The 23,655-nt window shown below is 44.2% G+C and overlaps 1 protein-coding gene across 1 annotated transcript in view; it reads left to right on the forward strand.

The window, feature by feature from the left end:
- Positions 1 to 23,655, forward strand: part of SHISA9 (shisa family member 9) — a 452,554-nt gene that overhangs the window by 378,152 nt on the left and 50,747 nt on the right. Inside the window, exon 3 of the mRNA XM_033962857.1 lies at positions 19,162 to 19,317. Within this exon, the coding sequence (XP_033818748.1) occupies positions 19,162 to 19,317 (156 nt within the window). The remainder of the gene's footprint in view (positions 1 to 19,161; positions 19,318 to 23,655) is intronic.

Genomic DNA, 23,655 nt, shown 5'->3' on the forward strand with positions numbered 1-23,655 from the left:
TTTTTACCAATGTCAGAAGTCCAAAAAAAAAGATATATAAGTAGGGGGTCAATCTCATATACCAATCGGTCCAAAAGACCTGCTCCTGGTTCTCTATATTCCTTCTTTGCACATGAGGACCCACTATTAGAATAAGATAATGTTATTTAAATATAGTTCATGGGAACTTCCTTGTAATTTTATAAGGAGTTCACCTGGGTATATCCACAGCTCATGAGCGCGAAGGCTTCCTACAGGATTATACCCACAAACATCACCTTCTATCATCCTGAAAACATTTGTCAAGTACAAAAGTGCTCTTTTTTTTTTTTTATTAAATAAAAAAAGAAAGTTTAATAATCATGTGTCATGTGCAAATCCAGAATTAAAGAAATCATAAATATCCAATGAAAATCATTGTGACTCATCAGTCCTTGTCAATAGCAGTGTCTTCCTCTATTTTAGAATTATAAAGGAAAACTTAGCTTTCATGTGTCCGCATGGAGTCCAACCTCTTTCTTTAGGGGGGTGCCTCAGCCGTATGCCCTACAGAGTCCTCTGTTTTGTGCTCTTCCTCAGGGGCAAACTCAGGGGCACAACCCACTGCACATACATATTTCCTTCTCTTCTCTCCGCGGCTTGTACAAAACCGAAGTCCAGCGTGCATTTATAATCAGGAGTTTTCAGGATGATAGAAGGTGATGTTTGTGGGTAAAATCCTGTAGGGCGCCTTCGCGCTCATGCGCTGTGGATATACCCAGGTAAACTCCTTATAAAATTACGAGGAAGTTCCCATGAACTGATTATTCATCTAGTTCAAACTATATTTAAATAAAATTATATCTTATTCTAACCATGGGTCCCCATGTGCAAAGAAGGAATATAGAGAACCAGGAGCAGGTCTTTTGGACTGATTGATATACATTTTTACCCCCATAGGTGTGCAAGTTGAATAAGCATTTAAATACTGCCAGCCAGTCTCACTTGCATTTTTTCTATTTCCTGAGAGGACGGGAGGGAAATCACATGAACATCCTTCTTACTCAGGCCAAGGTAGCTGAAGCTATGTCAGCTCTGAATCCAGGCAGTGGCGTAGTGAGGGTGAGAGGTGCCCAGGGCGGTAGCACCCCGTTCCTGCCCTCTTCTCCGCCCCCTCCTGCCGCGCATGCGCCACTTCCCTTTCCACGTACCTCTGTAACGTTTCTGGCATGAGCAACTCCCGAGCTGCTGTCACAACAGCTCTTCCTGTGATGTCATGTCCTAGGCCCAAGTCCAGGAAGTGATGTCGGAGGAAGAGCCAACGCAGATGCAACATCAGGTTGGGGGGTTTGCTGTTCGCGCCAGGAACGTTACATAGACTGAGGATAGGAAACAGCGCACACGAGCGACAGTGGGGGGGGGCAGGGAAGGAGCGAGGGGGCAGAGAGGAGGATGCGCGCCTGCACCCTCACCATGACGGCGCCCGGTGCGGACTGCTCCCCCTTACTACTCCACTGAATCCAGGGATGCTCACAAGAGGGCACTATACAAAATTTTAAAAAAAGTTTACAGGCATAAGAAATTTTGCTTAACTTGAGCCAGGTGAATAGTCACAAAAACAAATATAGCAAAATAGATCCAACAACATTCACTCAGCTTTTCCCAGACTCATGCATGCCGGAAGCTTTACATTCTGATTGGCCAAGCAGTTAGGCAGTCAATCTGGGTATACTGTTGCACCGCCCACCTCAAAACAGCAGCTCACATGAGCAATTCCATTAAAATCTGTAGGCCAGTCATCGGCTGGCTGTCACGGCTTATGGACATGTGTAATACCCAAACCTGTATAAAATATTTAATACAGGACACAACTGAAAATAAATCAGCAGGGAAAATGGCTCAGAGGACAGCAACACTCACCAGGGTTTCTTTAATGCGGAGTCCATCTGATTACTAAAAGATGGAGTGCAAAGCCTTTGGTTGATTCCTTCCTTCTACAAAAGGCATTGTGCGTGTGTCTGTGGTTCTAATTTATTAGAGAGGGAAAAGGAAGGTAAGCTGCTGACCTTAGTCCAGACAAAACAGGATTTCAAGAGGCACATTTATTATTTAAGTTTCTGGCAGGTTGAATTCTTGAGGATACGTGTCTCCTTCTTGTTTAAAATATTAAGCGGCGCCAGCCCAGTCGTCACTAATAATAAACTCTTTTCTCTAGAGCAACATTCAATCAATGTGTTGTATTACGACAAAGGTGAGGGGGGTGAACAAACAATCAAACCACTTGCAAGGTTAGATTGTGAGTGAATTATTTGAAAGCCTGGGTCCATGCTGCCGGCTTTATTCGTGCCCGGAATTGGGCGGGTAGGCGTCGAGGTGCATGGCAAATAAAATCCAGCACGCCAGTTCTTTTTTTTATAGTATTGCTTGCAAAGAGCATTTCACCCTGAAGCACTATGTAATATAGTAAGTGAATGCAGTTTACAGAATTATATGGCGCAGGACCTGCTTACATTGGAAAGTTGATCCTCAACCTGGCAGCTAGGCTTCAATGCTAAGAAATGTAAGGTCATGCACCTCGGAAGCGGAAATCCATGCAGGACGTACTTCTTGAACGGAGAAACTTTAACTAGGACTTCAGCAGAACGAGATTTAGGAGTAATCATCAGTGCAGACATGAAAACTGCCAATCAAGTGGAGAAGGCTTCATCTAAGGCAAGGCAGATATTGGGTTGTATCAATAGAAGTTTCGTCAGCCGAAAGCCTGAAGTCATAATGCCGTTGTACAGGGCCATGGTGAGACCTCATCTGGAGTACTGTGTGCAATTCTGGAGGCCACATTACAGTAAAGATGTGCACAGAATTGAATTGGTTCAGCGGACGGCCACCAGGATGATCTCGGGGCTCAAGGGTCTCTCGTACGAAGAGAGACTGAACAAATTGCAGCTCTACACCCTCGAAGAACATAGGGAGAGGGGAGACATGAACGAAACATTTAAGTACCTCACGGGATATATCGAAGTGGAAGATGATATTTTCTTTCTCAAGGGACCCTCGGCCACAAGAGGGCACCCGCTCAAACTCAGGGGCGGAAAATTTCATGGCGACACCAGAAAGTATTTCTTCACAGAGAGAGTGGTTGATCATTGGAACAAGCTTCCAGTGCAGGTGATCGAGGCAGACAGCGTGCCAGACTTTAAGAATAAATGGGATACCCATGTGGGATCCCTACGAGGGTCAAGATAAGGAAATTGGGTCATTAGGGCATAGACAGGGGGTGGGTAAGCAGAGTGGGCAGACTTGGTGGGCTGTAGCCCTTTTCTGCCGTCATCTTCTATGTTTCTATGTTTCACTATAAAAAGACGCTAGCGGTAACTTTTCTTGATGAGACTTATCAACTTTTTTTCCCGATGTCTGCTCACAATTCTGTTTTTCATACATAGTACCCTTTGAATGATAGAGCGTGTGCAGTAACTTTTGAAAACCGAATCTGGGCTGGGTGCTGCCCTCACAACGCTTCCTCTCTTCTTCTTTAGATTTTTTTTTTACGGATAGAATTAATATTTGCCCGCTAAAATGGTCCCTGTCTTTAATTTGACTCTTCTATTAACCTAACTTGTTATTCATTGGTCATGGCTGCTTACTCTCTTGTTAGAGATTTGTAATGGGTTACTAGATGTTCAGATTTCCCTAGGCAGGTCCTCGTTTCATAAGAACATAAGCAATGCCTCTGCTGGGTCAGACCTGAGGTCCATCTTGCCCAGCAGTCCGCTCATGCGGCGGCCCAACAGGTCCAGGACCTAAGCAGTAATCCTCTATTTATACCCTTCTATTCCCTTTTCCAGCAGGAAATGTCCAATCCTCTCTTAAATCCCAGTACTGTATTCTGCCCTATAACGTCCTCTGGAAGCGCATTCCAAGTGTCCACCACACGTTGGGTAAAGAAGAACTTCCTGGCATTTGTATTGAATCTGTCCCCTTTCAACTTTTCCGAATGGCCTCTTGTTCTTTTATTTTTTGAAAGTTTGAAGAATCTGTCCCTCTCTACTCTCTCTATGCCTCTCATGATCTTATAAGTCTCTATCATATCCCCTCTAAGTCTCCTCTTCTCCAGGGAAAAGAGACCCAGTTTCTCCAATCTCTCAGCGTATGAAAGGTTTTCCATCCCTTTTATCAGACGTGTCGCTCTTCTCTGAACTCTCTCGAGTAACGCCATGTCCTTCTTAAGGTATGGCGACCAAAACTGGACACAGTATTCCAGGTGTGGGCGCACCATCGCCCGATACAGCGGCAGGATAACTTCTTTCGTCCTGGCTGTAATACCCTTCTTGATTATACCTAGCATTCTATTCGCTCTCTTAGCGGCCGTTGCGCACTGTGCCGTCGGCTTCATTGACCTGTCCACCATTACCCCCAAGTCCCTCTCTTGGGTACTCTCATTCAATAACATCCCTCCCATCGTATAGTTGTACCTCGGGTTTCTGCTTCCCACATGCAATACTTTATATTTCTCAACGTTGAACTTCATTTGCCATTTTGTCGCCCATTCTCCTAGTTTGTTCAAGTCCCTTTGCAATTCCTCACAGTCCTCTTTAGTCCGAGCTTCCCTAAATAGTTTGGTGTCATCTGCAAATTTTATTATCTCACATTTCGTCCCTGTTTCTAGATCATTTATGAATATATTAAATAACAGCGGCCCGAGCACCGCGCCCTGCGGAACACCACTCGTGACCCTCCTCCAGTCAGAGTAGTGGACATGTCCGGAGGTCCAGAGTCAAGACTGTTTTTCAAAACCTGGCACTTTGTCCAGGTTTTGGAAAAGCCTCCTCACATTGCGTCGGGCAGGGAGGAAGTCCGCGCGCGTGTGGGTGTGGCATAATCGCGTGGCATCCATGCCTGCGCGGACTTCCTCTCTGCCCGACAAGAGCAGGCGGTGGGGGGAGGGGGGCTCTGGCAGGACTGGGGGTGGGATTAGAGCATTACAGGGCAGGTATGGGCAGAACTGGGCGGGCCCGGGGGGCGGGGTCTAGGGAGTTCAGATTTTCTGATTGGAAAATCTGGCAACCCTAGTTCAATAGCATACCTTAAAAATTTTAGGGGCCCATTTACAAAAGTACATTAAGCTGCTGTAAGCACTGACGCATGCTTATTGCTGCTTAAAATGGCATATCATGGGGCACACTGACTTTCCACGTTTATTCTATATTTGATATACCAACCATCAGCGAGTATCTGATTGGTTTACGAGTAAAATTACAATATTCAAATTAGAATATAGTTCTAAGAAGAAAAAAAGGTCATTAAGGCCCTCTTTTACAAAGGCGTGCTAACGCGTTTTAGCGTGGATTTAGCGCACGCTAAATCATTGTGTGCGCTAACCGCTAACGCGTCCATAGGATAACATGCACACGTTAGCGTTTAGCGTATGTTGACTGCCCGTTAAAAAGCTTAGCGCACCTTTGTAAAAGAGGGGGGTACGTATTTACATAATTAACAGCCAGGACTTAGACTGGTTTGATACAAAAGGTTAGGGTGGGAGAATAAAATGCATCAAAGTAAAAGAAAATTAAAAGAAAGGTGAAAAGGGGAGGAGAGGAAACAAAAGGAGGGGGGGGGGGGTCACTCATTAAAAGCAGTTCAATTTCTTCCTTGATCAGAGGAGGGGTGGGAGAAGTGTTCTTGTTTCCCTCTATTTAGGCCAGGGTTTACTGGGCCTAAATACCCACACCTAAGTCCATTTTAGGCACCTACACGGGAAAACACGCCCAAGATCTGCCCACGGTCCACTCTTAACCATGCCCACTTTCTGGTAGGCGCCGTGGACCTGAAATCGGTAGTCACCAACCGATTTAGGTGCCTACCACCCAATCGGCGCCAATTAAGCCTATTAAATAATTGTTAGGTTCTTAGATAGGCATGCCAGTCTAGATGCCCAACTTTAAGCATTTTTAAAAAATAGAATCTGGGCCAGAGTACATTAAAATCGAGCAATGGCCAAAATTCCTCATTTTCCGATGTAGGTATTTGTTTAAAATTATTTGGCAGGTTTGTCTTTAGAGCAGGGGTGTCCAACCTGCGGCTCTGTGAAATATTTTGTGTGGCCCCGGTCGAGGGTGATGCAGTGTTTTCCTCTGCTGCCCCCGGGTGTTTACCGTCTTACCGGCTCCCTCCTCTGTCTTGCTGCAGCGTTTGCGCATTTGTGCGGCCCCAGAAACATTTTTTTTTTGGCCAATGCGGCCCAGGGAAACCAAAAGGTTGGACACCCCTGCTGTAGAGCATTCCGACACGAGAGAGCCATATACACTCCTCATCAATTTCTCGTAAACCTCCTGTTAAGGAATTCTGACCCAAGCACCTTAGGAACTCAGCTCTCTTCCCTGTTACAATAGAAAAGACCATTCTTGGGCATTCATGATTGGCAAGTTGAGCAAGAAAGCCTTTCCTTTGGATATCAGGCAGGCTGCTTCTGCAATTTTGGCTGCTGGCGATTTCAGACCTGCCAAGCTACCCAGTTCCAAGAGGAAGACTTTTGGCCAGTCCTGTTTTTGAATTGATACCTCAAAGCAGTGTGGGATTTATAGTCCTTCATTCTACTCATTGAAATCCATGCTTAGGGTCCCATAATGCCTCAGGATAGGGCTGTCAGAAAGCCTAGCTTGGCCAAAAATCTCCCTTTTGGAACGGAATACCTTGGCAGCTCTTCTGGTTGGGGGCTGGCAGAAGTTCAGTACAGAGCATGAACTGTGTCCTATCTCACTTCTGTAAACAGACGTTAACACATGTAAAACAGCCAGGAGAAAACCTGTTTCCTACTTTCACGCTGCTAAAGGTACATATAGGTTATATATCCCCAGATTCTATATATTGTGCTGAAAATTGCGTCTGCAACTTAATTGATTAAAGAGCCCTTAACTAGCAATAATTAGGTGCTAGCAACCAATTATTGCAGGCAATTGACTCTGATTAGAAGTTGTGTGGGCATCTGGCTGCATACTATTGAATTATTTTATTTATTTAAAAAAATTCTACTCTACTTGAAACCTAAGCTGATTAAGAGAGCCCAAGAGCCCTCATCTCGAAGGGCGAATATAGTGTGGGGCTGTCAGGCCCGTGTTGGCACCAGTTGGACAAGCACAAGTAGGGCATGGACGGGTTGTATTGGCAAGGAAGGGGCCAATTGGTCGGCAGGGTTTTCCCGCCACTGAGCAGCCCTAGGATAGGCGGGAGGGCTTTGGGGCTAGTGACGGGTCGGAGGCGATAAAGCCGGGATTTCGAAGGACCCGGCATAACATACATAATAAAATTAAACACAGAAAGGCAAACAAGCTCCTTAATAACAAATTATTGTTCCAAAATTACAGAGTCTAACCTTATACAGGCAGGACCACGTTTAAAAGAATGCCTCAACAAAGAGATGGTTGTTTTTTGTTTTTTCCCCCCCAATTGTGCAGTATTCCCATATAAATGCAAAACACCTGGGAAGGCGTTCTGCAAACGAGGCCCAGCCACTGACATAGTGGCAGCACATTTGTTGGCATACTTTACTGCCCCGGCACCATCAATTGACGATTGCATTGCTGTTTCTGATCCGAGTCCCCTTCCTGGACAAGACATGACTAATGTTTGGGAGAAATACCATGGAACGGTTGAGTACATTGCCTGATGTATCAATGTCAAGATCTTATTCTTCATTTTGGCATCCACAGGAAACACAGGCTTCACGTGAACAAACCGTGCAACACCCATTGCCAATCTTGCTGCAGCATTTTGGACTATATGTCTGCAATGCTCAAATTCTAGAAGCTGCAGTTCCAAGATAAAGTGCATTACAAAAGTCTCTTCTAACTAGTACCACAACTACTACTTCTATTAATTATTTCTATAGCGCTACCAGACGTAAACAATGCTGTACAGAATCATGAAGAAGACAGTCCCTGCTCGAAGGAACTTACAATATACACAGACAAGACAGACAAACAGGATATCATGGATACTAGACTGTGAATGACATTTCTAAAATCAGTAGCTGGTAACACAGCCTTCAACTTACTCACAAGCCACCCTTTCTGGTCCAACCACATCCATCCTTCTCCTATCCCAGGGCATCAGCACCCCTTTCTATCCCTCAATCCAGAGTAATCTGGATCTCTGCAAAGTAGCCCACCTTCCTATTCCCCCTGAGCCAGGACCAACTCTTCTGTCCTCTCACTGCCCTGAATCGCAGCCGATAGCGGCAGCTCAGCGATTCCTAAAGGCAGACTCACAACTTCTGCTAGGCCCCACCCTGCCTCTGAGGAAGCGGGAAGTTGCATCAGGGAGGCGAGGCGCTGCCTAACAAAAGGTCCCGAGGCTCCCTGAAGGAGTCGCTGGGCTGCCACTATCTGCAGCGATTCAGGATGATGAGAGGACAGAATGGGAGAGGTGGAGCTGGTGCGGAGGAGAAGGAAGGAGGTCTGCTGTCATTGGAGCAGTGCATCGGGCTCCTTGACCTCTTCAGGCCTGCGGCATAACCCTACTGGACCTACCCTTTAATCCGGCCATGCCCAGTGGCGTCGTAAAGGGGGCAAGGAGGCAGACTGCCCCAGGCACTATATTGATAGGGGAGCCAGCACCTCTCCATCTTCCCACTCCTCTCCGGCTACACGTGCCCGCCTTCAATTCCCTCCCACCATACCTCTAGCTCTTTGGGGTATGAGCAGCAGCTATAAGCTGCTCCTCATGCCGGCCTCAGCGCTTCCCTCTGACATCACTTCTCTCAATGGTATAAAAGATAGAGAAGTGCTTTGTTTGATTTCAGTGTCTTCTCGGACAGTGAGAGATTGGAGGAAACTGGGCCTCTTCTCCCTTGAAAAGACTGAGAGGGGACATGATCGGAACATTCAAAATACTGAAGGGAATAGACTTAGCAGATAAAGACAGATTGTTCACCCTCTCCAAGGTAGAGAGAACAAGAGGGCACTCTCTAAAGTTAAAAGGGGATAGATTCCGTACAAATGTAAGGAAGTTCTTCACCCAGAGAGTGGTGGAAAACTGGAATGCTCTTCCGGAGGCTGTTATAGGAGAAAATACCCTCCAGGGATTCAAGACAAAGTTAGATAAGTTCCTGCTGAACCGGAACGTACTCAGGTAGGGCTAGTCTCAGTTAGGGCACTGGTCTTTGACCTAAGGGCAGCTGCGTGAGCGGACTGCTATACACAATGGACCACTGGTCTGACCCAGCAGCAGCAATTCTTATGTTCTTATGACAAGGTTTTCTCCATATTTTATCTCTATCTTTTATACCATTGAGTGAATACTGATCTGGACCCCTGAAGAAGGCTTTTTGCTGAAACACGGACCGTGTGGGGTCCGCTTCACATCACACGTCAATTACTCATAAAGTGGAGATTATTTTATTTTATTTTTGATCTTTTATTATTATTTTAATTGACTTATTTTAAACGCCTTGTCAGAATCTAGGACTTCAAAATCTGAGACACAGCTCGTCCCAGGAATTCCTCAATATAAACGACTGTATTTACAGAAATGATCCAAGATGCCGCTCTTTTTCTTTTTCTGTTATTGTTTGTTGCTGGAAATAAAAACACACACAAAATATACAAATCTCCCAAAAATTGAAAACCAGAGAGAAATTCAGCTCTAAAAGGTAGAGGCGGATGAAGAAATGGCATGCGAAAATATTTCATTCCATAAAAATTACAGCAAAAGTTGCTCAAGAAAACATTAAGGCCCTCCCCCCTTTTATCAAGCAGCGTTAGGGTTTTTATGTTTATCGACGCTGCGATAAACGTTCCGACGCGGGAAGGGGTAAAATGCGGACCTGACGGACCTGACGGACCTCGCGGATCTAAACCCGTATGGCCTTAAAAATCTGAGGTCCGTGTCGGTCCGTGTCCCTGCCACTTGTAGTTTCTGTCGCTGACAGACCTTGATTGAGATTTTAGCGCTGACGGATCCGTCTCAGCATAGGGAGGAAAAAGTGTTAGGATCCGTCAGCGCTAAAAATCTCTTCGAGGTCTGTCTGAGCCAGAGACTCGTGCTGGAGTTTGGAGACTTCTTTTCCCCGCTCTCTTGGCTTCTGCTCTGCCGCTCCAGCACTAGTCTCTGGCTCTGACCGACCTCGAAGAGATTTTTAGCGCTGACGGATCCTAACACTTTTCCCTCCCTATGCTGAGACGGATCTGTCAGCGCTCAAATCTCAATCAAGGTCTGTCAGCGACAGAAACTACAAGCGCCACGGACACGGACCGACACGGACCTCATATTTTTAAGGCCATACGGGTTTAGATCCGCGAGGTCCGTCAGGTCCGTGAGGTCCGCATTTTACCCCTTCCCGCGTCGGAACGTTTATCGCAGCGTCGATAAACATAAAAACCCTAACGCTGCTTGATAAAAGGGGGGAGGGCCTTAATGTTTTCTTGAGCATCTTTTGCTGTAATTTTTATGGAATGAAATATTTTCGCATGCCATTTCTTCATCCGCCTCTACCTTTTAGAGCTGAATTTCTCTCTGGTTTTCAATTTTTGGGAGATTTGTATATTTTGTGTGTGTTTTTATTTCCAGCAACAAACAATAACAGAAAAAGAAAAAGAGCGGCATCTTGGATCATTTCTGTAAATACAGTCGTTTATATTGAGGTTTAGATCCGCGAGGTCCGTCAGGTCCGTGAGGTCCGCGTTTTACCCCTTCCCCTCCGACGCTTATATGAATTCCTGTGAACGTCGGAGCTTTTACTGTAGCGGCCGGCGATTTTTTTTAAAAAAACCCTAATGCCGCTTGATAAAAGGGGTCTAAAACACAGCGTGAATTTATAAGCTCATTCTCAATCTCAGACTTAAGGTCACAACTAGCAAACTCCTCTTTTTCAGGAGAAATATTGATTTGTTATCTGAATCTACGGTGTCTGCTCTCTGCACACTGTGACTCTTTTTTAAATAACAGCAAACACCTTGTATTATGCCACACTGCATGATTTGTTTCCTCTGGATTGACCTGGTAAGCATGGAAAAGTATTTACGAGTATTTCCAACATACAGTATGTAACCTAATTAGTGACCCTGCTGATGCAAACGAATCTCCCACATGCCAGATTTATGGCAACGGGTAAGGCCATGATTACAAATAAAGGCTCGTTTTATCATTTGCAATTTCAGTGTTCCCGCTAAGCTGCGCTGGCGCACAAAATATTACATAGCAGCGCACAAGTTTCTCGTCACAGCGCACACACGTGCTTGCAGGCAGGCGAGCTGGCAGTCCATGTAACGCGTCGCAAAGGTAAGGGGAGGCTGGGGGAGGAATCGGACATCGGGGTGGGGGTGCGAGCAGGGAGGGGGGCGATCGGAAGAGGCGTACGGCAGATGGCAGGGCGGCGAGAGGAGAGTCGGGTGGGGGGGGGGGGAGTAACACCGGAAGAGAGCGGCAAATCCGGGCAAGGCAAGACTTGCAGAGGCGTACCTAGGGGGTGCGGGGGGTCGATCCCGACGGTCCGCTCAGCTCGCCAACAAGGAGAGGCAGCCGGACTCGCGTACGCTCCGACCGCCTCTTCTTGGGGATGATGATGAAGATATTGATGATATCTAACTTGAGTGAAGAATTGATTCCATTCCAGTTTCACAACAATTATTCTACAACATATTGAGTGAACTCTTCTCACTGAAGGCAAACTTTGTGCCCAATAAAATGGTTTTCAATATTTTGTTTTAATGTATTTATACTTTTGTGTAGAAGCTGGAATTGATAGATTGTCTAGAAATTGAAAGCATCAAACGTATTGTCTTCTGGACTGTTTTTAATTTACAGTTTACACATATGGATGTAACAGACATAACTACATTTGTTGTAAAACATTTATTAAGATATCATTTCATCCCTACAATTTCTGTAGACTGTTTTAAAATAAATTTGAGTTTTTCTGGTAAAAAAAAAAAAAAAAATAAAGAATTTTGTACTTTCAAGAATTAATGCGTTGTTTTGTGTTCTTAAAAATATTATTTAACGTTATTTAATTTAGCGTGTAGGCCTAAAATTCCTTTGAATACCTCGTCCTCATGTATCAGCAACTTTGACAACATATTTATTTGGCTCATAACTTGCTGGCGCCCGATATTTTTAGCTCACAGTGAAAAAAGTTTGCTCACAACACCCGCCCGCTTAGAGGGAATACTGGTGACCACACTGCTAATATGTTGTACTATGGTTGGTATAGGTATTTGATTTTATAGCTTTCGGGTCCTTTTATTAAGATACACCGACTGTTTAGGCTAGAGTAATTTTTAAGTTTGGCTGTGTGTGTTTTTAAAATGTTGCATGGATTACTGCCAAGCTATCTTCTCGATCACTTTAAATGTGCAAACAGGAAACATTTACGGTTAGTATTTTTTTTTTTTTTTTGACTTTCAATTGGTTAAGGGAAATATTTGTAAATGATTCTTTTGCAAAATGTTGGCATATCAAGCAGTCCTCTGGAAAAAACAAGTAAGTAACTATATCTCCTTGTTCGCTTCCTACTCGGCTTTTAGAAAAAAGTTGAAAAAATATCTTTTTAGGAAATACATAGACTAAAGTTTTATAACATGCTTTAGGGCTCCTTTTACTAAGGTGTGTTAGGGCCTTAACACGCGGAATAGTGCGCACTAGCTGCTACCGCCTCCTCTTGAGCAGGCGGTAGTTTTTCGGGTAGCATGCGCTAATCCGGTACGTGTGCTAACATCGTTAGCGCACCTTTGTAAAAGGAGCCCTTAGACTAAATAGTTATGATCTGCTATAATATTAGTATTTCTTAATTATAATATTAGTATTTCTTAATTTGTGAACCGCACAGAACCGTAAGGTAGTTGCGTTATATAAGAACCATTTTTTAAAAATTATTATTATTTATCACATTTCTTATTAACAATCAAGTATAATAAATACCACTTGAATCAGATTAATAATTTCCAAGGGAAAAAGAAATATCTATTCAGTTATATAGACCACAATATTTTGAGAGCGGACAACAGGAAATTACTTTTTAAAAGAATATACAATTAATCAGACGATCCATAATTATGACAAGTTACATATCTTTAAGTTACAGATGCTGCACCTTCCCTAGAGCGTTATATAAGAACTTATGTTATGTTATGTTAGAAATGGGTTTAGTGCAGTTAACGAGGGACTTCCCCATGTGCTAAGCCTAATTTATAAAATATGTCCCTAAAATAGGGCTTTTTTTTTTCCTTTTTGCATTTCCTCCTTTGCATGCACATCACTCTCATGCATATCCTGAAACCCAACTGGCCAGGTGGTCCCTGACAACTGCTCTACAGCAAACCAGTCCTAAGGGACCGCCTGGCCGGTCAGGTTTTCAGGATGTCAACAGAGAATAGGCACGAGCGAGATTTATATAATCGTAGCTTTATTTATATCCCGTCATACCTTTCAGTTCAAGACGGTTTACAACAAGAGAGACTGCAGGAATGCAGCAAAGTTACCTTATGAGCATGAAGTAGGAGGAAACAGACAGGCATGTAACGTAGGTATATACAACAGGAGCATGCTAGAAGATGTAGAGGAAAACGATTAAGGAAGTTAAACAAATTTGTCCAATAAATATACTGATTTCTTCATATGCAAATCTCTCTCATGTATATTCAATGCGGATATCCTGAAAACCTGACTGGCCAGATGGACCCTGAGGACTGGGTTGTTCTAGGGCAGTGGTACCACCTGGCCAATCAGGCTTTTCCTACTACTATTATTTATCATTTCTGTAGTGCTACATTGAAGAGACAGTCCCTGGTCAGTAGAGCTTACAATCTAATTAAGCAGACAAGTGGGGAGTCAGGGAGTTTCTTAGAGAAGGATATCCACAGTGACTGACATCTTCATATGCAGGTCTCTCTCATGCATATTCATTGTAGATATCCTGAAAATCTGACTGGACAGATTGTCCCCGAGAACTGGGTTGAAAAGCACTGCTCCAGAGGTCTCTAATGTGTGTCTTTGCTATAGAGCAGAGTTTCTCAACACACGGTACGTGTACCATTAGGGGTAAGAGAGCTGCTTCTTGGGCGTGCGCGACACTGTGTGGGTCTCCTGGCCCCCTTTCCTCCTTAATGGACACCACCGCTGGGGATCCCATGCCCTCCTTCCTGCCCCCCAGCTGCATGCCCCCCTGTGGGCTGAAGCCGACCCGGAAGGCTCCCCTCCAATGTCCGAGCTGACGTCGGAGGAAAGTCTTCCGGGACAGCGGGGGATCCCAGTTACCTCCTTACAGGTCGGCTGCTCCTTCCTGCCTTCAGCCGCACTTGTTGCAGGGACGTGGGCAGCATTCTTACATGCTGCACGTGGCTGACCCAGAAGCCTTCTCTCCGACGTCGGAGCTGACGCCAGACCAGGTCCATTGGATATAAAACTTGATGTACTATGGATAACACCTTATATTGCACTGTCTGCCGTACCGGAAGCCAGTGCGACTGTTTCAAAGCAGGTGTAATGTGGGTTATTCTAGAGATCCCAGTAATCAGCCTCGTGGCTGGATTCAACCGCAATTGTAAAGCCTTACATTTTGTCTTGGCTAGTCCAAGATTCAGCGAGTTGCAATAATCTTAACTCTTGTACTACTGATTTGAAATCATAGTGAAAGGTCACTTTGGGCAGCCAAAAAACCTAGAGACTTGAAGAAAGCACAGATGGTTTATTAGCATACGTATGTGACTCCTGAGCTCCAAGCTGACTTCAGAAGTGCCGAAACCCGGGAGTTACAGAGATATTTATACATTCTTCTGGCTATGCAACTGAATTCTAGAAAAAACTTTTCACGTGTTACTTTTCTTAACAATCATTGGTGCTTAGCTCACACTAGCAGATCATTAGGAGGTCACTTATCTAGGCCCTGCAGTCTTTCTGTTACATGTCGTTTATGCTGAGATAGCCATAAGAAGCTAAAATGCCCTGCTACAACACCTAGTGCAGGCAGGCTAGATAGAACATGAGATAAGTTAGGTCTGCAGCTAAACATAATTCAGCATTTTATTAAAGAGAAAACTTAGTTCAACACTTAGGAAAACCAGTCCCAGACTCCTTCAATAGGGGTGCCAACATAGATTTCAGCCTCTGCAAAATGTGTAGCTGAGCAGATCCTCCTTGAATGTTTTCAATCACTAGAGATAGGCAGGTTTCCTGGAGTCATGGAAGTGCTTGCCTCTCCTTCACTAATGAAAATATGATAGGGAAATGGCATGCTGCTTCCCTTCCCCATACCTAGTTCATATTCATGGCACGAGCAGCAAACCCAACCTGCTGCTCACGCCAGCGTCGGTTCTTATTCTGACGTCACTTCCTGGACCTGCGTCTAGCAAGTGACATCAGAGGACATGCGAGCAGCAGGTTGGAGTTGCTGCTCGTGGCGTGAACATTAAAGAGACATGGGGGAAGGGAAGGGGCATGCGTGTACAGCAGGAGGGGGGGTGAAGAAAAAGGTGGGGGAGGGGCTCCACCGCCTCGGGCACCTCACCCTCGCTACGACACTGCATGAGACCTCAGTCATGGAACTCTTTTCCAAAGGAATTGAGAGAGACTGACCCCCTCTTTTACTAAGGTGCGCTAACCAATTAGCGCGCGCTAAATGCTAACGCGTCCCTAGACTAACATGCGTGCATTAGCATTTAGCACGTGCTAATCGGTTAGCGCACCTTAGTAAAAGAGGGCCTGAGTCATTGAGTTAATTTAGAAAACTTTTAAAATCACGTTTTCTCAGACTTTTTTTTATTAAGTGAAACAGAAATTTTAGCCATTGTTCAGGTTTTCGATTACTGTCACTGGGTTTTACGAAGCAGCGTAAAAGCGTTTTATCATGGGCCAGTGAGGCGAATGCTCCGACGCTCCTAGGAATTCAATGAGCATCGGAGCATTTACCTCACCGGCCCACAGTAAAATGCTCTTATGCTTTGTAGTAAAAGGAGCCCTGTATGTCTTGAAGAGTGGTACACTTCCCCCTCCCCAGTCACGGTTTCGATACTCGCGGTTTCACATATTCACAATTTTTTTGGGGGGGGAAGGGGGACACCATAGTTTTGGACGTTCCCACTACCCTTCCGCCTTCCCCCCGTATCCCAGCCTTACCTGGTGGTCTAGCAGGCTTTCAGGGCAGAAGCGATCTTCCTACGTTCCTGCCCTGTGTAGATCACCAATAGGAAATGGCTGCCGTGAGCTCCCGTTGTCTCGAGAGACTAAGGGAACTCATGGCAGTCATTTCCTATTGGCGATCTGCATGGGGCATGAGCGTAGGAAGATCACTCCTGCCACGAAAGCCTGCTAGACTACCAGGTGATGCCGGGGGGGAAGGCGGGAGGGAGGCGGGGATGGGTCAGAGCCAGACCAGAAGTTATTCATGGTTTTTCTCCATTTGCAGTCCAGCTCTGCTCCTATCCCCCGCGAATACCGAGGGAGAAGTGTATGTTTTAATGTTATATTAATTCTATTTATGTTTGTTGTAACCGCTTAGATTTGTAGATTTGCAGTATATAGGACATTTTTTAAATAAAATAAATAGATGTAAGGCATGCCAATATCATGTTATATGGTAGATTCTCTTTTAACCATAACTCAATTAACCATAACTCTCAAGCAACCAGAAAAAAAAATCAAAGAAATACTGTAATACTTTAAATAAAAATGAAAATAAAATCAATTTTTGGCGGTAATTTAAGTGTAAACTTGGCACGCCACACCTGAGTATGCCCACGCTTTTCCTACTGCATGGCCGGTAGTTTGTCTGGAACAGTTTAGATATGGCTTAGAATGGGGTATAGTATTAGTTAGGTATATTTTTATAGTGACTCTCAAGCAACCAGAAACTACATTTATTTGGCACTTATGGGTGCTGGTTAACTGAGAGTCTACTGTACTTATATTCTGTAATGGAATCAGGTCACCCAGATGAACTTCTAGAATAGATTCTCCACATGGTATGGTAGCACCTTTTAGGTATAAGTGTATCATCTGTATATTACAAAGCAAATAGAATGTTAGGAATTATCAAGAAAGAAATGGAAAATACCCTTGTATTGCTCTATGGTACTGCCACACCACAAATATTGTGTGCAGTTCTGGTTGCCGTATCTCAAAAAAGATATAGCGGAATTAGAAAAGGTACAGAGAAGGGTGACAAAAATGATAAAAGGGATGGGCCGACTTCCCTATGAGGAGAGGCTAAAGTGTCTAGGGCTCTTCAGCTTGGAGAAGAGACGTCTCAGGGGGTGATATGATAGAGGTCTATAAAATAATGAGTGGAGTTGAAAGGGAAGATGAGAATCACTTGTTCAGTCTTTCCAAAAAGTCTAGGACTAGGGGACATGCGATGAAGCTACTAAGGTAGCAGGTTTAAAACAAAGCAGAGAAAATATTTCTTCACGCAACGTGTAATTAAACTCTGGATTTCGTTGCCGTAGAATGTGGTGAAATCAGTTAGCTTAGCGGGGTTTAAAAAAAAAGGCTTGGATAATTTCCTAAAAGGGAAATCCATAGGCCATTATTGAGATGGCTTGGGAAAATCCACTGCCTATTCCTTGGAAAAGCAGCATAGAATCTGTTTTGCTACTTGAGATCTAGCTAGGTAGTAATATAGCAGCCAGCTCAGGTGGCAAGTCAAATGCGTACAGGACAATTGCGCGAAGACAACTGAGCGCAAGACAATTGAACGCAATGACAATTGCGTGCAAGACAACTTAGCGCAAGACAATTGAGCGCAAAACAACTTAGCTCAAGACAATTGCGCGCAGTGGACTACAACACATGCGCAGGAAATTTTAACAATACAATCACGTGCAAGACGTTGACGTAAGGATGTAAGCAACGTCATTGTCGTTTGTGACTGCGTTTTGCAAGTGCATTTTTATCACTGTGGTTACCTAGCCTCTTTATGCTGAGAATATGAGTCCCGTGAATGCATTTTCATTGGCTCTGAATATGTCATGTGAATGCATTTTTGTTACTATGGTGTCTTGGGCTCTGCTGAGAACAGCCCGCCCTTCTTTCGCTGCCTGTCTGTGCCTGTTATAGGTGAAGGTCTGGTCTCGCTAGAATTTTCTCTGTAACAGGTATTTGTCTTGCGCAGATTTCACTAGCCCCTGGTGAGAGCGACACTACTTCCAAACTTCTTCATTTGCAGTCTTGCGCACTATTGTATTGCGCTATAAAGTCCTGTGTGCTATTGTCTTGCGCTATAAATTCCTGCGAGCTATTGTCTTGCGCTATAAAGTCCAGCGCTCTATTGTCTTGCACTATAATGACCTGTGCGCTATTGTCATGCTCTATAAAGTCCTGCGTGCTATTGTCTTGCACTATAACAACTTGTGCACTATTGTCTTGCGCTATAAAGTCCTGCGTGCTATTGTCTTGCGCTATAAAGTCCAGCGCGCTATTGTCTTGTGCTGTAATGACTTGCATGCTATTGTCTTGCACTATAAAATCCTGCACGCTATTGTCTTGCGCTATAATGACTTGTACGCTATTGTCTTGCGCTATAAAGTCCTGTGTGCTATTGTCTTGCGCTATAATGACATGCATGCTATTGTCTTGCACTATAAAGTCCTGTGCGCTATTGTCTTGCGCTATAATGTCCTGTGCGCTATTGTCTTGCACTATAAAGTCCTGCGCGCTATTGTCTTGCGCTATAAAGTCCTGCGTGCTATTGTCTTGCGCTATAAAGTCCTGCACGCTATTGTCTTGCGCTATAATGACATGCATGCTATTGTCTTGCGCTATAAAGTCCTGTGCGCTATTGTCTTGCACTATAAAGTCCTGCGCGCTATTGTCTTGCGCTACAAAGACTTGCGCGCATCTGACCACGCCCTTTTGTCTGTGCGCAAATGACTATGAACCGCCAGCTCATAATGGGCCAGATATACTGAAGAGTGCTATCAGCCAAACTGCTCAGTACATCTGACCGTTGGTGAGGTTTTGGCCTCATTACTTATAAGAGGGACACTGAGTTTATTAACCTCAGCATCTATATTTTTGGTCTGGTATTTATATTTTGCAGCAACATTTTCTAGGAAGCCGTGACACTCTGTACACAATCTCCGTCAGGTCGTAGCACTAAAGAGCAGACTTGCTCCGTGGAATATTAAGAATGCAGTTTGACGGTTGTCATCATCCATTATATGTTATAAAGCAATCTACCCTCTAAAAAGAGCCTTCTCTTTTTTTCTTTCCCCCCAACAGATGCATCACAGATGAATAATGTGGTGCCAACGTCTCCACATCTCCCGCAGATGGCACATACACATTCTTACCCATCGTTGGGACCTATAGCAAACCCCTATGAGCAACAACCTCCAGGCAAGGAGCTGAATAAGTATGCCTCCCTCAAAGCCGTTGGTAAGCAGTGTCGGCGGTGAACATTTTCTTATTCAGTGCACTGTATATCACGTTCTGGTGTGATTACTTTACATAAGACACGTACATAAATGCAATGAGATTATTACCACGTGGGCTGCCTCGAGGTGCAGGAAAATGCTGAGATGACAGTAGGGGGGAACAGAGGCACAGGATGATTCTGATGATGGCAGAAGGTAACGTAGAGGTTAATGTGGTCAGTGGGAAGCTTGATGCTGATGCCATGAATGTAACAGATGTTAGTGCAATTAGCTCAAGCAATTGGGGCAATGCTAACATCTGTACTTTATTATAACACTAGCTGATGCCCCGGCGTTGCACGGGTATTTAATTATAGCAATAACACTGTAAATGGATTCAAATAAAGATACTTTATAGTGGTGAATGAAATTATTTTTTTACAGCTTTATAAAAAGTACAATATTCAAATTATAATGTGAAATATTTGACAAAATGAATACAATACAACTAACACAAAACTTGATTATAAACAACATTTTTAGTTTCACCTGCAGGAGCAAGAACATATAAATTCTTGGGTGAACCCACCCTTGATCAAGCAACATAGAGTTGTCCATGGGAAAAACAGGGGGATCTTAAATCCACTCCACAGTATGTAATAGTCTGTCCCTGTGATTTGTTGATTGTGATAGAGAATGCAAGTCTCACTGGAATTTGCAATCTCTTAAACTGAAAAGGAAGATATGTTGGAATAAGTGGCATCCAAAAGTTTCAGTATTGATTTAAACAACTCAATATGTGGAAACTCAGGTTGAAAAGAAACTCCATGCAGTTTTTTCCCGGTTCAGAATGGAACCTGTGTTCCTAGTTCAGCATATGTGAGTACTCATGTAATGTAATAACATTATGAACTGGGGTGCATGAAGGAAACAGTTACAAACACAGTTAGAACATACAAACTCTATATGTATGGTGTCCGTGGTAGAATAGAAACGATGTCCCTAGTGGTTATAGTGTCATAGAAAGTGTTTTATAGTTGGAATTACTGTGAGAATGGCAGCTTTTTACATCCTTTCCATTGACATGAATGTGTGAAATCTGATTTTCTGTTTGTAGCTCCGCCCACGTGTGCAGGTGGGCCACGAGACCTCCAGAACATATCACCCCAGGTAGTGAGGGATCTGCATACCAAGTTTCGTTCAAATCGGTCAAGCCGTTTTTGCGTGATCGCGGCACATACACACATACACACACACATACCTCCGATTTTATATATATAGATTCAGTTATTATAAAAAAAGAAAAGAATATTTTTCATTTATAAATTGTAAAAGTTATTTTTTAATTTATGAAAAACACAATCAAATCATACATTCCCTGCCGGCATACCGTTGCAGAGCGAGCTTGTTTCAACATAATCACAAACAAGATGCAATGGATTTTGAAACCGGTTTCACCTTTTTTTTTACCTGGACAATAGAAAAAGGTTGTGTATTGGTTTTCAAAATAGCTAATTCGGTGGTGAAATATGTACGTTTTTGATTCTCGACCTCTACTTTTACTGAGCTGCGGCAGAATCTGAGCAAAGCAAATGCTTATGCAGGGCTTTCCCATGTGCTAAGCTCAGATGTCCAAAACAAACAAACAAAAAAAGCAGAGATGACCAAGTAGCCAAGCAGGCAAATAAATTTCAATCAAGGTCCAACACATACACAAACAAAACAGTAGTGAAACAAGGACCCAACGCGGGCTGTGTTTTGGCTAAAATGCCTGCATTGGAGGGTCCATGAGAATCTCAAAATATTCAGCTAAACTGATGAGCCAAAAAAGTGTAAAAATATAATCAACCAGTAGTGTTCAATGGGATTAATAATGCCAGCTCAAAGAAATGGGGGACCAAACTAGAGAATGACACGGTGACAAAGTTCATCACCGTTCCCATCCCCGCAGGAAACCATCTTCATGTCATTCACTGACCCACAAGCTTTGCTTTAAAGAATGCTGGTGTAGAAGGATTGAAGTTGAGATAGACACTACAGAATGACAGTCTCTGGTATCCAGAGCAGATATTGTGATGTCATAATGCCTCATTCCACCAGTGCCTAAGAGCCAATCACATCAGTGATGTCACAATGGCTTCATTATCCTTGGCTCACATAAGAATCAGAGTATGAATGGCCACAACCACTGACCCCCAAGCTTTGCTTTGAAGAATGCTGGTGTAGAAGGACTGAGGCTGAAATAGACATTAAAAAATGACATGGGATTATTTCCCGTGGTTATCCGCGGGGACGGGAACGGTGATGAATTTTGTCATCGTGTCATTCTCTAGACCAAACCACAGCACAGTAACATCAAAAGCCCACATGTGGCATGTCAGTATTTCTATTTCTTTCTTGCAAGTCTTTTGCTAATTTTTCCACTTGCATGTGAGACTTAAAAAACAACAACCCACAAACCCTCCCCCCCCTCCTTTTACTAAGCCGATTTAGGGCGTTAACGCCCAGAATAGCGCATGCTACATTGCCGCGCACGCTAGACCTTAATGCCAGCATTGAGCTGGCGTTAGTTCTAGAAGCATAGTGTGCGGTGTAGACGTGGAAACATAGAACATGACGGCAGAAAAGGGCCATGGCCCATCCAGTCTGCCCACACTAATGGCCCACCCCCTAACTACCTCCATGGAGAGATCCCACATGCCAATCCCATCTTTTCTTTAAAATCTGGTACGCTGCTGGCCTCAATTACCTGTTCTGGAAGATTATTCCAGCGGTCAACCACCCTTTCGGTGAAGAAATATTTTCTGGTGTCTCCATGAAATTTCCCACCCCTGATTTTCAACGGATGCCCTCTTGTTGCCGTGGGTCCTTTAAGGAAAAAGAGATCCTCTTCCACCTCGATACGGCCCGTGACATATTTGAACGTCTCGATCGTGTCTCCCCTCTCTCTGCGTTCCTCGAGTGAGTACAGCTGCAACTTACCCAGTCGTTCCTCATACGGGAGGTCCTTGAGTCCTGAGACCATGGTAGCGCGCGGTAATTTCCTGCATGCGCTAAAAACGCTAGCCCTCCTTAGTAAAAGGAGCCCATAGTGTACTTACTGCATCCTCTTTAGGAGACACTAACCCTAAAATTCTTTATATGACGCTTTGAGTTGCATATGCACATTTAGGCATGTACTCAGTTTGTGTGCACAGCTTAATGGAATAATGAGTCAATTAGCACAGATAATTGGCTTCTTAACAAGCAATTATCAGTGTTGATTAGATTTATTTTATATTTAGGCATGTAAATTTAGGCATGGGATCTGCACGCTAAACTGTTTTTCGGCGGTTTAGCTTGTACACAATTTAGCGGTGGATTATCAAAAGAGATTATCTCCGTCTTTAGCGAGGTTTCCAGCAGTCTCCGACACTGACATGCAAAAGGGCTCTTCAACATTGAAATGAGCCCTCCGGTGGATTCTTAAAAAATGACCAGCCATTTTCAAACAGCGGCGTCGGCTTTTGGCGACAAAAAAAAAAGCGACAGGTCCAGGGGTATCGGTCGGTGTCAGAGACTGCTAGAAAGCCCTGTGTTGTAATGCAGCAGGAGAGATGCTCATTCTCTCCGCCGCATCACAACAGCCCTTCCCTAAAATCTTTTTAGACGGCTGTCCAGGTGCTCGGATGGACTTTCCAAAATCCCAACAGTTGTTCGGGTTTTGGAAATCTCTGGCCTTGCGTGGAGTTGCTCTGAGCATGTGCAGATGATGTCGCAAGCGTCCACGCATGCTCGGAGGTCCTCGGACGCGACCAGGAGGTCAGAAATAATAAGACGAGGCTTTGGGGGGGGGGGGGGCGGCGGAGCTTTAGGCAGAATAGGGCGGGGTTTGGGGCAGAATGGGGTGGGCCAAAGGCGGAATGGGGCAGGCCAGGGCAGAATGAAAGGGGGGGGGGGGCAGGCATCTGGGATTCTGCCAAGAAAAATATGGTAACCCTACCCCTTCCCTCACAATTGAACTGCATGAGACAAATTGCCATAAAACACTTCACACATTTTGCAGTAAGCCTTTTTTTCCCGCATTATGAGGTCCTTTTTACTAAGGCACATCAACCGATTTAGCACGCGCTAACTGATTTAACGTGTGCTAATGATTTGCACGTGCAAAATGCTAACGTGTCCATGGAATATAATGGGCATGTTAGCATGTTGTTATCTTTGGCTTAAATCTAGCCAACTAGGTTGCCACTGCAGACCAGTTAAAGATAGCAGGTTATCTCAGTCTCTCCCTTCCTGATAATTAATCTGGATACTGCTTTACTCAAGATTTGATTCTGATCTTGGGACCAAAATGAACAATGAGATTTCCATTTCTGAA

This window comes from Geotrypetes seraphini, chromosome 11 (assembly GCF_902459505.1).
Source record: "Geotrypetes seraphini chromosome 11, aGeoSer1.1, whole genome shotgun sequence".
Taxonomy (NCBI): domain Eukaryota; kingdom Metazoa; phylum Chordata; class Amphibia; order Gymnophiona; family Dermophiidae; genus Geotrypetes; species Geotrypetes seraphini.